The sequence below is a fragment of the Serinus canaria genome, chromosome 8, assembly GCF_022539315.1.
Source record: "Serinus canaria isolate serCan28SL12 chromosome 8, serCan2020, whole genome shotgun sequence".
Lineage (NCBI taxonomy): Eukaryota > Metazoa > Chordata > Aves > Passeriformes > Fringillidae > Serinus > Serinus canaria.
Window position 1 is genome coordinate 5,878,887 of NC_066322.1, and position 12,892 is coordinate 5,891,778.

Genomic DNA, 12,892 nt, shown 5'->3' on the forward strand with positions numbered 1-12,892 from the left:
GCTCCTGGGAGTTGTAGTCTCTAGGGAGCAGCAGTCACCCGCGCTTTGGGCAGGGAGCAGCGCCCTGTGACCCAAACTGGGACGCGGCGATTCCAAAAGTGTCACCACTCGCTCTGTCCGCCTTAGCGAACCCTTCCTTACACGCTGCGCTTGCGGTCGGTTTTCCCTTCCCGCCAGCTGTGCACACTCCGGAGAGAGCAGCGCGACAAAAAGGTTTATTTCGGAAGGAGAGAATAAACCCGGAACCACCCCCGACCCACCGCTGTCTGCTTCGGTCGGGATAACGCTGGGCTTTGCCCAGGGGGAGTAACCAGGGCTCCGGGGCCCCGGTGCGATGACTTTTACCCCGAGGGTCTCGGCTCCCAGTAAGGAGCTGAGCTCATCCCGAGCCCCCCACACCGTTCCACCCGGCTGCCTCCCCCGACACCCTCGGGCCGGGCCGTCAGGGCGGCGCACCGCCCACATCCGCCACACATCACTTCCTGGGCTTTAAAAACGGGAAGAAGAAAAAAAAAAATAAAAAAAGAAAAAAAAAAAAAAAGTCTAGCTAAGCGTGTCCTGTCCTGTCCGGAGGTTCGGGGCCATACCCGGGTGCCGCCGCTGCCCGCGCCGACACCATGAAGGCTCAGCCCGCGGCAGCCTCCGTCCTCTGCCTGTGCCTGGTGCTGGCGGCCTGCGCCGCCTCCGCCGCGGGAGGGCTCGGAAAGGGTCAGACAAACGCTTTCTTCGGGCTTTCCCCAACTTCTGTCCCCACTCGGGGCGGGTCCGGTCCCCTCAGCCTTGGGAAGCCGCCGGGCGGGGGCAGAGGGCGCAGCTTCGGGCTCTGGAGGTGCGGGGGGGCTTTGCGGAGTCTCGGCCGCTGCGGTTGGGGTCTGGCAGGAGCGCTCCTGAGGGCTCCGCGGAGCCCCTGTGCCCAGTGCCCCGTGCCTGCCCGCCTCCGCCGGGCTCCTGGCAGGCGATGAATGGCCCTTCCCTCCGCCCTCGGCTTCCCTTGCCCTTCGTGACCGCTCCTCACCTCGCTCCTGTCTTGCCCAGGCTCCTTGCCTAATTACCGTGTCTAATAGCCCCGTTCACCCGAGGCTGGGCTTCACCCCAGGCGGTGGCTTTGCCGTAGAGCCTCAAGGCTGGTTGTAACCAATTTGATCAATGACAGCAAAGCTGTGGTGTGGACCCCAGCCAGCCATTCACCCTTTAATTCCCCAGATGACTTTTATTCCAAAGATAGATTCTGTAATGTGCTGGGCAATGCTTTTAAAAACACACTGAAGCTCACCACAAAGTGGGGTTTGTCTTAAATATAGAAAAGCTTTTGAAAAGTGTTTCCCAGCTAGAACAATAGAAGGTTTCCCCTGTTTTAACATTTTGGCCTTCGACTGAAGTAGCTGAGCTGTCAATATTCTGGGTAAACGTGACTTGTGCAAATCCAGCTGGGTTTTGCTCTGGGGTGTTGAGCTCGTACAAACCTAGTCCTGTGTCGGGGGCTGCCTCAGCACTTGCTGGGTGGCTGTGAGGGGACAGGGACGAGGCACCCCCACCCTGCTGTGAGCTCATCTGTTTGATGTGTTGCATCACTTATGTTCATATTTGCTCATATCAGCAGAGATCAGGTAATACAAACACCGTGCCACTGTCCTCGCCTCCTGGATGCTGAATGGAGGTGTCTCAAAGACTTGCCTTGTTTTAGGCTTTCTCCAGCTTCTTTGCCATAGTTGTCTACTGGAGACAATGTTCACTTTCCCCTGTTTCTTCACTGGGTAGTCTGTGGCTCCTGATCTCTGTGTAGCTCCCAAAATCTGCTCCCCTCAGCACCTCAGGCACAGTGGATCCCTGACTAATCCAAACCCTTAGGGATGGGACGGGGCAAACCAAGGCTCATGTTTGGCCATCCAGCACAGTAATTGTTAATTACTGGAACCAAGACCTCTGAGGAGGTGTTCTAAGAAGAGTTCCTCTTTGTACAGCTCCTGGATCTCCTTCATCTAAGCTCTCCAGGTGGCTTTTGGCCATGTGCTGTGTTGGCTACTAAAAAAACCCAACCCTGGCCTTGCAACTGTTAAATGTACACTGACTCACTCTTAAGTCAATTGACATAACAAGACTTGTTATCTGGATGCCAGATAAAATACTTCCTGCATGGTTCTGTCACTGTAACACTCAGAAATCTGTATAATGATGTTCTTTCTTGCTCTTCCATGATATTTTCATCAGCAGGAATACTTAGCATAATAGCTTTAGAGCAATTAACGATCATATGTTGGCCTCAAAATTTTTAAGTTTCAGTTTAGTTCACCTTCAGTGGGATTTAGGAAGCCAAATGCTGAAATGTTTAATTTGTCATTCATCAGATAATAAATGTTCACAAACTGAAAAAGAACAGAAAATAATCAGAAGGCACTTCAATTTTAATATCTGTTTTGGGAATTTAGTGTGATTGACATACATATACAGAAATATTCATGAGCATGGCATGTTTTTGTTAATTAATTTTAATGGGATTCCTCATACGATGGTGTGGGCTCTAAATATTTCCAGAAGTCTTTCCAGAAGTGGGGCTATAGTTGTCTTTTAAAAAATAATATAAAATGAGTTGAAAATACTCTCGAGGGTTGGGCTGTTTTCCTCTGTTAGCTGACATGTTAAATTATGCAGCATTTATAAAGCCTTCTCTCTGGCAGGTTTTGGAGATCATATTCATTGGAGAACACTGGAAGATGGGAAGAAAGAGGCAGCAGCAAGGTATGTTTGCTAGTTTTAAATACAGACATTTGTCTTCACAAGCATTCACAATGGTTCTACTTCAGCCCTAAATTTAACTACAGAAAAGAGTCTCTATTAACAAAAATGAGGGTGGTTTAGGAGACTCTTCAGATTCCTACAGGTTATTGAAGAGAAAATACAGAGTTTTGTTAACTTTGCTAAGGCACCACCTAGGTTTAATCACTGCAGTCTAATTAAATGATTGAAGCCCTAGCATGTCCTTGAAATAAGAAAATAATTATTTATCACAGTAAAGAAATATATGGTTCTCAAACACACAAATACAAGTGTAAGTGGTGCTCAATGCCCTTAAACTCAGCAGTGCTAAGAGCTTCCCTAAAATTCCTTGTGCCTGTATAGATGAGGCCTCAGCATGAGGTATTTTATTTCCATCTGCAGCAAAAATCTGGAAGTTTCAAATTGTAGTGAACTGACAGAACCTGGTTTGGGCTAAGCTTAAATTCTAAAAAGAACAATGTCTCTATGCAAAATGACATCTTGACTTTCTTTTCTCAGAGTTTCTTCTGCTTCTTGTTAAAATCCAAGAAGGAGAATGGCATGCTTATAAATTCTACTTGCATTTTAACTTTATAACCTAGATCTGACAATGCTGACATGAGCAGAAATTACTCATGCCTTCCAGTTTGCTGTTTAATTTAGCTCTGCTCTCAAACAGATCCATCTGGCAAGTTCTACACTTCAGTGCAGACATTGAATTAACCCAGATGGTACACTTCAGAAGTCTTACAAGTTTCTTTGGCATTAAAAAAGAAAAAAGTAGATTATTTCAGTTTTTACGGTTATAATTGTAGCAGCAGCAGAGGAAGCTTTAAAATGAGACAGAAGAGGGTGGGAGGGATGGCAAGATCTGAGCGCTCAGGTTTAGGCAGGATTAGTGCTCCTGCTCAAAAAGACCCTGCAGCAAGGGATGGGATGGGTGTGAACCACACTCTCCTTTCATTGCCGATGCACAGATCTGCTCGCTGATTTGAGCGCGGCAGCATTTGAGTGTTATTGAATTGAAGGACTGGGAGAAACTACTAGTAGCAAAGAAAATATAAACCTAAAAGTACTTATTTTTTTCTAAGTCTGACCATAAATCAGGAGATGTAAAATTACATAAAATTATCTGGGATGCATCGAGTGAGATGCACAGAGCCGGTGGTCTAGGAAGTTTCAAACCTTTGATTTCAATTCTGTAAACTCCACAATGTCATGGGATGCTGGGGACTTCTCGGTTTTATATTCCCTGAGGGCGAGGGCGCGGTCCCTTCGTTCCATCAAGTGCTGCGATGGCATTTTTAAGCGGGACGCCTCGCAGGGCGCTGTCGCGGTGCCAGAGCCGTGCCGGGGCGCGGCGATTCTCTCCGACCTGTCCCGGGCGCTCCGCGGGGCTGGGCGAGCTGTGGGTGTGCGTGCCCGACGGAAGCAGTCGCTCCACGTCCGGGTCGGGTGTCGCTGGCGGGGCGATGCCGCTGGTGGTGCTGTGCGGGCGGCCCGGCAGCGGCAAGAGCCGGCGGGCGGCCGAGCTGCGGGAGGCGCTGGGCGGTCCGGAGAGGGCGGCGCACGTCGTGACCCAGGCGGAGGGCGGCCGGGCGGCGCTGCGGGCCGAGGTGGAGCGGCGGCTGAGCCGGCGGGACGTGGTGATCGTGGACGCGGGCAACGAGCTGCGGAGCATCCGCTACGAGCTGTACTGCGCGGCGCGGCAGGCGGGCACGGCGCGCTGCCTCCTGCACTGCGCCGGCGGTGCGGGCGGCCCCGACGAGCCGCCCTTCGAGGAGCCCGACCCGAGCTGCCGCTGGGACCGGCCGCTGTTCACGGTGCGCGGGGAGGAGCCGCTGCCGCTGGGCGCCATCCGCGCCGCGCTGTTCGAGAGCGCCCCGCCGCCGCCGCACCGCGCCACCCGCACGCAGCCGCTGCAGTCCTGCGGCTTCCTGCACCAGCTGGACCGCGTCACCCAGGACGTGCTGGCCGCCGTGCTGGCCGCGCAGAGGAGCGGGGCACAGCCCGGAGAGACCATCCGCGTCCCCGGCGTGGCCGAGGGGCTGGTGCTGAGCCGGCCCGTCAGCGTGGCCGAGCTGAGCCGGCTGCGGAGGCAGTTCATCAGCTACACCAAGATGCAGCCCAGCGATGAAAACCTGCCCCAGCTGGCCAGCATGTTCCTGCAATACCTGAGCCGCAGCATCCAGTGAAGTGTCACCTGTGCCACCCAGCAGGGGCGGTGGTCCGGCCCCGAAGTAATCGCAGCAATAAGAATGTTGAGGCACAGATCCTGCAGAGCCCGGCTCCCACCTGTCGGGGATCGGATCACTGGGCAGCAGCAGCTCTGAGAAGGTGGACGCCGTGTCCCTGCGGCAGCCGAGCCAGCTGCATTGCTGGGGGTCTCCAGGGAAGCAGTTCCTCAGCCCTGCCGTCTCCCCACTGGCATCTTGCAAAAAGGAGAGCTGTTGGCACGTCCCCAAGCAAGTGAAGTCTCCTGTGGAGATGCAAACCCCAGTAATCAAATAGTGTGATGTGAAAGTGTAAAAGGTGATGACTGTAGGGAAGACTTTTCCCTCCACATTGGCATGTGTGTGCCTGGAATAAGATTGTTGTTCTAGAGCTGCCACCAGATGATGTCAAACTGCAGAAGAGACTTCAGGCCCAGAACTGGAGCAGGCTGTATTTTTAGGATGTGACTGTTTCAAAAAAATCTGTCTGACCCAAGAGAGATTTTCAACTCTGAACTGCAAAAGGGTGCTGGCTTAACAGACTCAAACGTCTCTGTTTCAGGTCTAATAATAAAATGTGTGCCTTAAATGGAGTAAAGTCTTAATTTACTTGCAGGACTATTTTACTGAAAAAACTTGGTCATGTCTTTTTTCTTCAAGGTCATTATACATCCTTAAAACCATCATTTTACACCCTTAAAAACACAAATTGCTTTTGAATGAGTGCTGTCATAGGAAAAATGAGCTAAAATGACAGAAATATTTATTTCTATTCTGTGTGAAACTCAAAAGTCTGTACTGGCTGTGATGGGTAGCTAAGTTTCCAACAATTTTGGGTACAGCTGATATAAACTTCTCACTTTTTAGTGGATGCTTCATTCTTCGTTCTAATAAATGGTGGCTTTTGGTTTTAATTTTATGTGTAGTGCTCACTGGGATGAAATGGTGAAGTGGAGCAGGAAGGGTTACTTCAGTTACAGTGTCTGTCTGGCTCATCAGCTGTAAGGGGCTTTATGCACTGCAGAACTGAGAAATGGCTACAAAAATGTTTTTATATAAAAAAGTTTATTTTACCAGTCAAAGTAAAGAGAACAAAGCTGAGAAAACACATCAATTATCTCAAACCTCTGTGAGTTCTCACTAAGAGTTGGTATTTCAAGGAAGTTAGCGCTTGCATTTAAAATCTGCTTTTAAAATTTCTCTTTTAAAAGTGTGTTGCAGTACTGACCACCAGACCATTGAACTCTTTCATCATGAATCACTTATCCTTGATGATAAGAACAATCTTAAATCCAGTCTTAAATCAGCCTCCCCTCAAGAAATAAGCAAAATAATTTTGGACTCTCCATAGAAACAATTAAAAGAAGTCAGGGAGAGGGCACTAAGGCAATGCAAGCTTTACTAGGGAAATGTGTATTTTTGCTCCTTACTGCAAGCAGATATAAAGTTGATGACATATCAGTTAATTATAGATAGCAAATTTGTGTTTGAACAATTCTAAATGTTAATGGCTTCATTTCCACCCTTTCCTCATTCTAAAGTTCATTGCTGAGCACTGCTAAGTAGAGATTTCCTTTCATGCCTATTTACACCTAAAGAAAAACTCATACATCAGTTCTGCTAGTAATTAATGTTGCTGAGTGCAAAGGTGTTAATAATTCATGTGTATGAAAATTTGACTTTACTTTAATCCCCTAATATGGTGCAGAGTTTAGAGTCAAGAGAAAGCTTACAGTTTGCTTTGCTTGGCATATCCTGAAAGAAGTATCCATAGGGGATATTCTCTCCAGATTCCTTTGTCTCCTTCACCTAATTTTAGGCTGTTCTTACTGTTCTGGAAGCCATATCATTATTGTGTGGAAACAGTCTTTGGGTAGTGTAGCTAGTAAATGTAAAATGAATTATTTGGGAAGTGTGAAAGCAAAATAATTTCGGTCCTTTTGCATTGCACTTTATTTAGGCTGCAGTTCCTCACAGACCCCCTCTCCTTAGACCTGGTACTGGACACATCTATCACAGTTAGTTTCAGCATACAAATGTGTAGGAAGCCATGCAGGCAGCCAAAGGGTTTGCTGGATTATTGGGTTTGCTGGTTGCTCAGTGGAGGGCCTTACTCACAGGAGGTGACTGAGATGTGAGTTGTAATGGGGAGAGATTGTCATCCACTGGATTGCCTTAAGCAGCCGTGAAAATCCATCCTGAGATCTCTCAAGCAGCTTCTGTCATTAACCATTTCCAGTAATCCAGGAAAAAAAAAGCATGACCAGTTGTGTATCTGAGAAATCTAAACCGAGAAAGTGTCCTCTAGACAAGCAGTTATAGGCTGGCTGCTATAATAAATTTTTTTATCACGTGTTTTAAGATTGGGAAAACTTTTTGCAAGACAGTCTTAGAGCACCCCATAATCTCTTATTTCTGACTTATTTGCCTTCCTCAAAGGCTAAATGCTTTATTGCATTTAGCCTTTGAGGAAGCCTTGACTATTAAACTGTACATGTGATAGAATTTCTTTGACAATTTTCTTTATTCTTTTTGTTAGTGGTTTGCCTCTTATGGTTATCATACACAAGTCCTGGTGTGGAGCTTGCAAAGGTAAGTGCATTGAATACTAGAGCTTGCTGAAATTTCTAATGAACCTTTGTACAGACATCATGTAGCCATGAGAAATGTGAATTTTGGATCCAAAATGTAATAATGATATTTGTATTTCACTGAGAGTGGCATAATCTGGCACTGTCATAGCAAACAAAGAAGCTGGGTGTATGGCTAAGCCTTAAAGGACGGGATAGTTGAGTGGGAGTGGTGGTTTACAGCAGGATTTCTGTTTCTGTTGCACTGGATCAAGTAGAACCACCTATGTGTGTTGGGCAGGCTTCAGCCCAAGGCTGTCAGGCAAGATTTGCTTCAGTTGCCTCCTGTTTTGAGCCTGGCTGGAAGGGTTGGATACGTACATTCCATTTACTCACTGCTTATTGAGAAATGCCACCTCTCCAGAGGGAGGGATGAAGTGGAGATTGTGATATTGACCTGAAAATCTGAAATATTTTCCACTGCTTTTACATACCTCTTATTTTTTTCTTTAGCTTTGAAGCCAAAGTTTGCTGAATCCAAGGAGATCTCTGAACTTGCCCATAATTTTGTTATGGTCAACCTTGAGGTAGGCTGTCTTCTGTTCTTTGTCCAGGCTCTGCCTAGTAATGAAGTATTTGGAATCTGACTCAACTGGTTGCATGCTGTTTTGTGTACATCTTAAATCCTGCACTCCTAAATAGGCATTCAGGATTGATTGATAGAGCTCATTGTTTTAAAAATACTTTTTTTCAGTCTGGTTATTTTAATTGTGTTTATAAACCTGGCTCTCTGCCATTGTCTCTTTAACAGTTTGCACCTTGTGTGATTCAGTTTCCACAAGAAAGGAATTTTTGTTCATTCTCTCAGTACATATCAAATATTCCTGTACCCTGAGTGGGGTGGGTAATGCAGATTGACAGACCAGAAAAAATATTGTTTTCACAAATGATATTTATGTAGGTAAAAATAACTTTCTTCTCTTGGAGAGTGGAGGATACTGCAGTTATTTAGCATCTCTTCAAGATGTAAATTGCTCAGTAGAGGATACTGCAGTTATTTAGCATCTCTTCAAGATGTAAATTGCTCAGGGTAGAAGGAATCTGAAGGCAGTAACTTGTTTCTCTAAAAGGCACCATGTTTTGTTAGCTGTCTTGCTAATGTCTTTACTCTCTCCTGCCTTGCTGTGGAAGGATGATGAAGAGCCAAAGGATGAAGCCTTTAGTCCTGATGGAGGTTATATTCCCAGAATCCTTTTCATGGGTAAGGCATCCACAGGTGTTGTGTCCATTCACAGCACTGGGTTCTCATTGTTTCCATCTAAATTTCCTGTTGGATTTCTAACTTCATAGACCCCAGTGGAAAAGTCCATCCAGAAATCATAAATGAGAGAGGAAACCCCAGCTACAAGTATTTCTATACCAACGCTGATCAAGGTATGTGCTGAGTTGAAGTGCATTTTTAGTGAGATGAAGCTTTGGCAGTGAGGAGAAATTATGTTACATTAAAGTGTAACATTAAAGTGTTAAATTATGTTACATTAAAGTGGTTAAATACAGTGTGAGTGATTCTGTGATGCCTCAGTAACCATATTCAGAATCATAATTCAGCTTAATATCTACTAAAAATCTCTAGGACCTAATTTTGTCTCCAGTTCTGGCATGGGAAATCATGGATTTTGCATAATCCAGCCACACATAGTGGGGATAAGGGTGCAGGACTGTTTTTTTCTTACAGATTAATCTGTAGATCTACATTCTGTAACTGTGTTATTTTAAATCACCACTTTCATTACCAGTTCATCTTGATGTTTTCACCCTGAGATTAATGGTTGGTGTCTCTCTGTGTAATCTTTCAGTTGTCCAAGGGATGAAGGAGGCCCAGGAGAAGCTGACAGGTGATGCTTTCAAACAAAAGCACCTGGGAGATGAACTATAATGAATACACTGAGTGATACATTTTCATCACTTCAAAACTGAGAGGAAATGATTAAACAGACCAGGAATGTAGATGCACTGAAGGGACATAATTCCCCTGTCAGCAATGTTAGGTTAAAAACCCTGTTGGAGTACACACACACACACACACACACACACACACACACACACACACACACACACACAGCAGTTACAGTGTTTTATCTGCCTGGCAGTTTGCACTGTGGTGGTTCTTTGCAACTGGGTAATGTGCAAACACATCTCTGTGTGTGTTTGAGAAACCACTAATATTTGGTGTTAAAAGGGAGGTGTGTAGGGAACGCAGGATTTGAGGACAATGTGATGGGAAAAACTAGAAGTAGCCATCATTTTGACACTAATCAGGGTTGAATCTCTCTTTTCTCACTGGTATTATGTGATCCCATAGTTTTTACAGGGCATTCCCATCACTGGGGCATGTTCTTGGGCCAGTTGTTTTCTAGATATCCAAAACCATGAATTCTGCCACGACACCAAGTAGAATACATTTCATGAATGTCCAAATAGCATGTGAATTATCAGCTCTGCAAATGTATTATTGTGTAAAACTGTGTGATTCATCTTTATTTGCCTTTGGGCAGAAATTTAACTTTTTTCTTATGCACTCACCTTTTGATTGTTCCATCAAGTGAGGGTGGGTTATGTTGAAGCTTTACGGGGTTTCCCCTTTTATTCTTTGAATGTTTTTGGCGAATGCCTTGCCATCACATTGTACTGTATTTTTGTACCAGGGTGAAAAAATTAAACCTTTTTAAACATAAGCATGCAGAGAGTGTTTTGTGGTTAAGGGTGTAGCTTTATGTTCTTAAGCATGGGCGGGGGATATGTTTTTGTTTGTGTTGCTGTGATTATTAATGTTGACTGTCACAGCTGAAGGTTTCTCCTTTTTTATAATTAAAATACATCATTTATTTTTCCATAAAATTACAATTCAGCCATTCTTACACTACTCACATTGCTGAAGGCAAAGTGTTCCTTTACTGGAACTGAAGAGAAGAATAGAGGGGAGTAAAATCACCTTTCTTGACCTGCTGAGGACACTTTTTCTAATGCAGCTCAGCATGCTGTGGGCTTCTTTGTCACATGAGTGCATTGCTGGCCCATGATCAGCTTGTTCTCCACCTGGATTCCCATATTCTCCTGTGCAGCAAATCAGATTTCCAGGCAGTACTGATGCACAGGTTGTTCCTCCCCATTTGAGGGACTTTGGATTTCCCTTTCTTGAACCTCCTGACAATCCTCTCTGCCCATTTCTCCAGCCTCTTGAGGTCTTCAGTGGCAGCACAACCACTGTTAGATGGATATCAGCCCCTCTCCCCAGCTTTATATCTGCCAGTTTGCTCAGAGTTAGGTGTTAAAAAGTACCAACCAAGGGAACTCCACGAATGATGAGCCCCCTCCAGGCCAGCTGTTCTGCCAGTTTTCCATCCATTTCAGTGCCCATTTATTTAGGTTGTACTTCATCAGTTTGTCTATGGGGGTGCATTGGGAGACAGTGTTGAAAGCCATAGTAAAGTCAAAATAAACACCACTTACTGCTCTCCCCTCAGCTACCAAATTAGTCATCTCAAGCAAAAATTCCTGTCCAAAAGACACTTCCCATAACAAACGAGATCATTTTCTACAGACACTTATTGAGGAGCCGTCTGAGGACATAAGGTGGGGAAAATTGTTTATACAGTAAACAAGTTGTCTACTGAATCAATTTTAACTGTTCAGCAGCATTAGGAATTCTGCTTTCTAGACCAGTCTGTCTAAGAAATTTTAGGCACCAAAACTCAACTGGTTACTAAAAGACAAGGACTCAGTGGAATTAATAGAATTATTGCACAATTCAATTACCCTCCTCAGCTGCTCATAGTTACTTTACAGGCTTTATCCTCTGCTTCTCTTGCAAATTGTCTAGTAAATTAACTATGGAATTGAACTCAGCAGCTACTCTCAAGTCATATCAACCTCAAAGTAAATCTATATAAGCCTTAAAAAAGGATTTGTACTGTGCAAAATATTCTCTTTTTTCCCCAGCTCTATCCATTGTGCAAATAAAAAATAGATCCTATCTGATGCTCATTTTATTTAGAGCTTTAGATTGACATAACTAAAAAATCATTGCTATGGCTTTTTTACTTGCCAGCAGGGGGAGGACTCTGCGTGTTCATCTGGGAAAGGATTCAACAAATCATAATTAAAAAGCAATCTCTGATGCAAATTATCAGGGTGCACCTCTGTGAGTTTCCATGCATGATTTTGCAGCAGCTCTGCCCTGCTCTTATCTCTGCAGTGAAGCTGCAGCCTGTGGGATGTACATTGAAATGTCCCTTTCTTTGCAAAATGCTCTGATGCCTGAAGCAATGAAGCCTCAAAGCAATTTTTAGAAAGTTCTTCATCCACAGACATCTCCCTTCAGTGACAGGTACGGGCAATGTGCTTCATTCTTTACATTTAAGACCACCCTGATTCAAAATTATGCTCCTTCACATCTTCTCTGGCACATCTCTCCTTAGCACTTCAAGCCTTCCAGACTTGGTACTTTGGAAGGAAGAACTTATTTCATGACCCTTTTCCTTTGTTCTTCAGCTGCCTCCTTTCTCTCTAATCCTTTCTACCATCTGTATGTTCAGACATGGTGAGCTGGTACCGCTTCCCCACCCTCTCTTCCATTTGCTCTTTTCTAGACCACGCTTTTGTCCTCTGTAGCAGGATGGAGCTTGGCACTTGCTGACCTGCTTGGTGTCTAGCTGGGGTCTCAGCATAATATGATTTATGTGCTTTCACAGTTTGATTCCTAGGGACAGCTGGTTAACTTGTGTAAAAGCTGTTTTCACATCTCTGGATTGCAGGGCGAACCTACTTTTGATGTTAAATCGCCAAAGTACTTTTCTCTTTTCTACCTGTTAGTTTTATACCTGGATATTTTTGTTACTATCTCCTTTACATCCTTCTTCCTGATCTTGATAGGATGGTACAGATGGTTGGCACTTTCTTCTGGGCAGAGTGATCCACCCAGCAGTTGCTTTTTGTTATGTTCTGTTACTTTATACACAAACAAGTCCCAAATACAGGGCTTAGAGGCTTGCAGGTCAGTGTTTGCTGAAGCTCTGTTTAAAGTTAATGATACACTGCAGCACTGCTCAGTAACCAAGACCTCAGCTTAGTTTGCCCCCATCAGCTTTGTTTCTTGTACTTCCCATCTGTGTGTGACTTGCAGTAACTTACATGATCAGGTCTTCAGATGCATTTAGAAATCCCCTTGGATTCTCAGCTTTTCCTCCTTCTATGGTGATAAAAAACCCCAAGACACTTCAAAATTCTTAGTACAGACCCAGCAAACTGCCAGGTTGAATTAGTCTCTTGTAAATAAACATGTTGTCAGTTCCCTTT

At 45.0% G+C, this 12,892-nt stretch overlaps 2 protein-coding genes across 2 annotated transcripts; both read left to right on the forward strand.

Annotated features, from left to right (window-relative positions):
* Positions 1-480: 480 nt before the first annotated feature.
* Positions 481-10,272, forward strand: TXNDC12 (thioredoxin domain containing 12). Its single transcript, XM_009088723.4, has 7 exons — positions 481-708; positions 2,676-2,736; positions 7,507-7,559; positions 8,051-8,124; positions 8,729-8,798; positions 8,888-8,971; positions 9,394-10,272. Exons 1-7 carry the CDS (start codon positions 618-620, stop codon positions 9,471-9,473), a joined length of 513 nt encoding a protein of 170 aa, XP_009086971.1. The 5' UTR covers positions 481-617; the 3' UTR covers positions 9,474-10,272.
* KTI12 (KTI12 chromatin associated homolog) lies at positions 2,743-5,886 on the forward strand. The gene has a single exon (XM_018912439.3). It carries the CDS (start codon positions 4,050-4,052, stop codon positions 4,947-4,949), a length of 900 nt encoding a protein of 299 aa, XP_018767984.1. The 5' UTR covers positions 2,743-4,049; the 3' UTR covers positions 4,950-5,886.
* Positions 10,273-12,892: the final 2,620 nt, after the last annotated feature.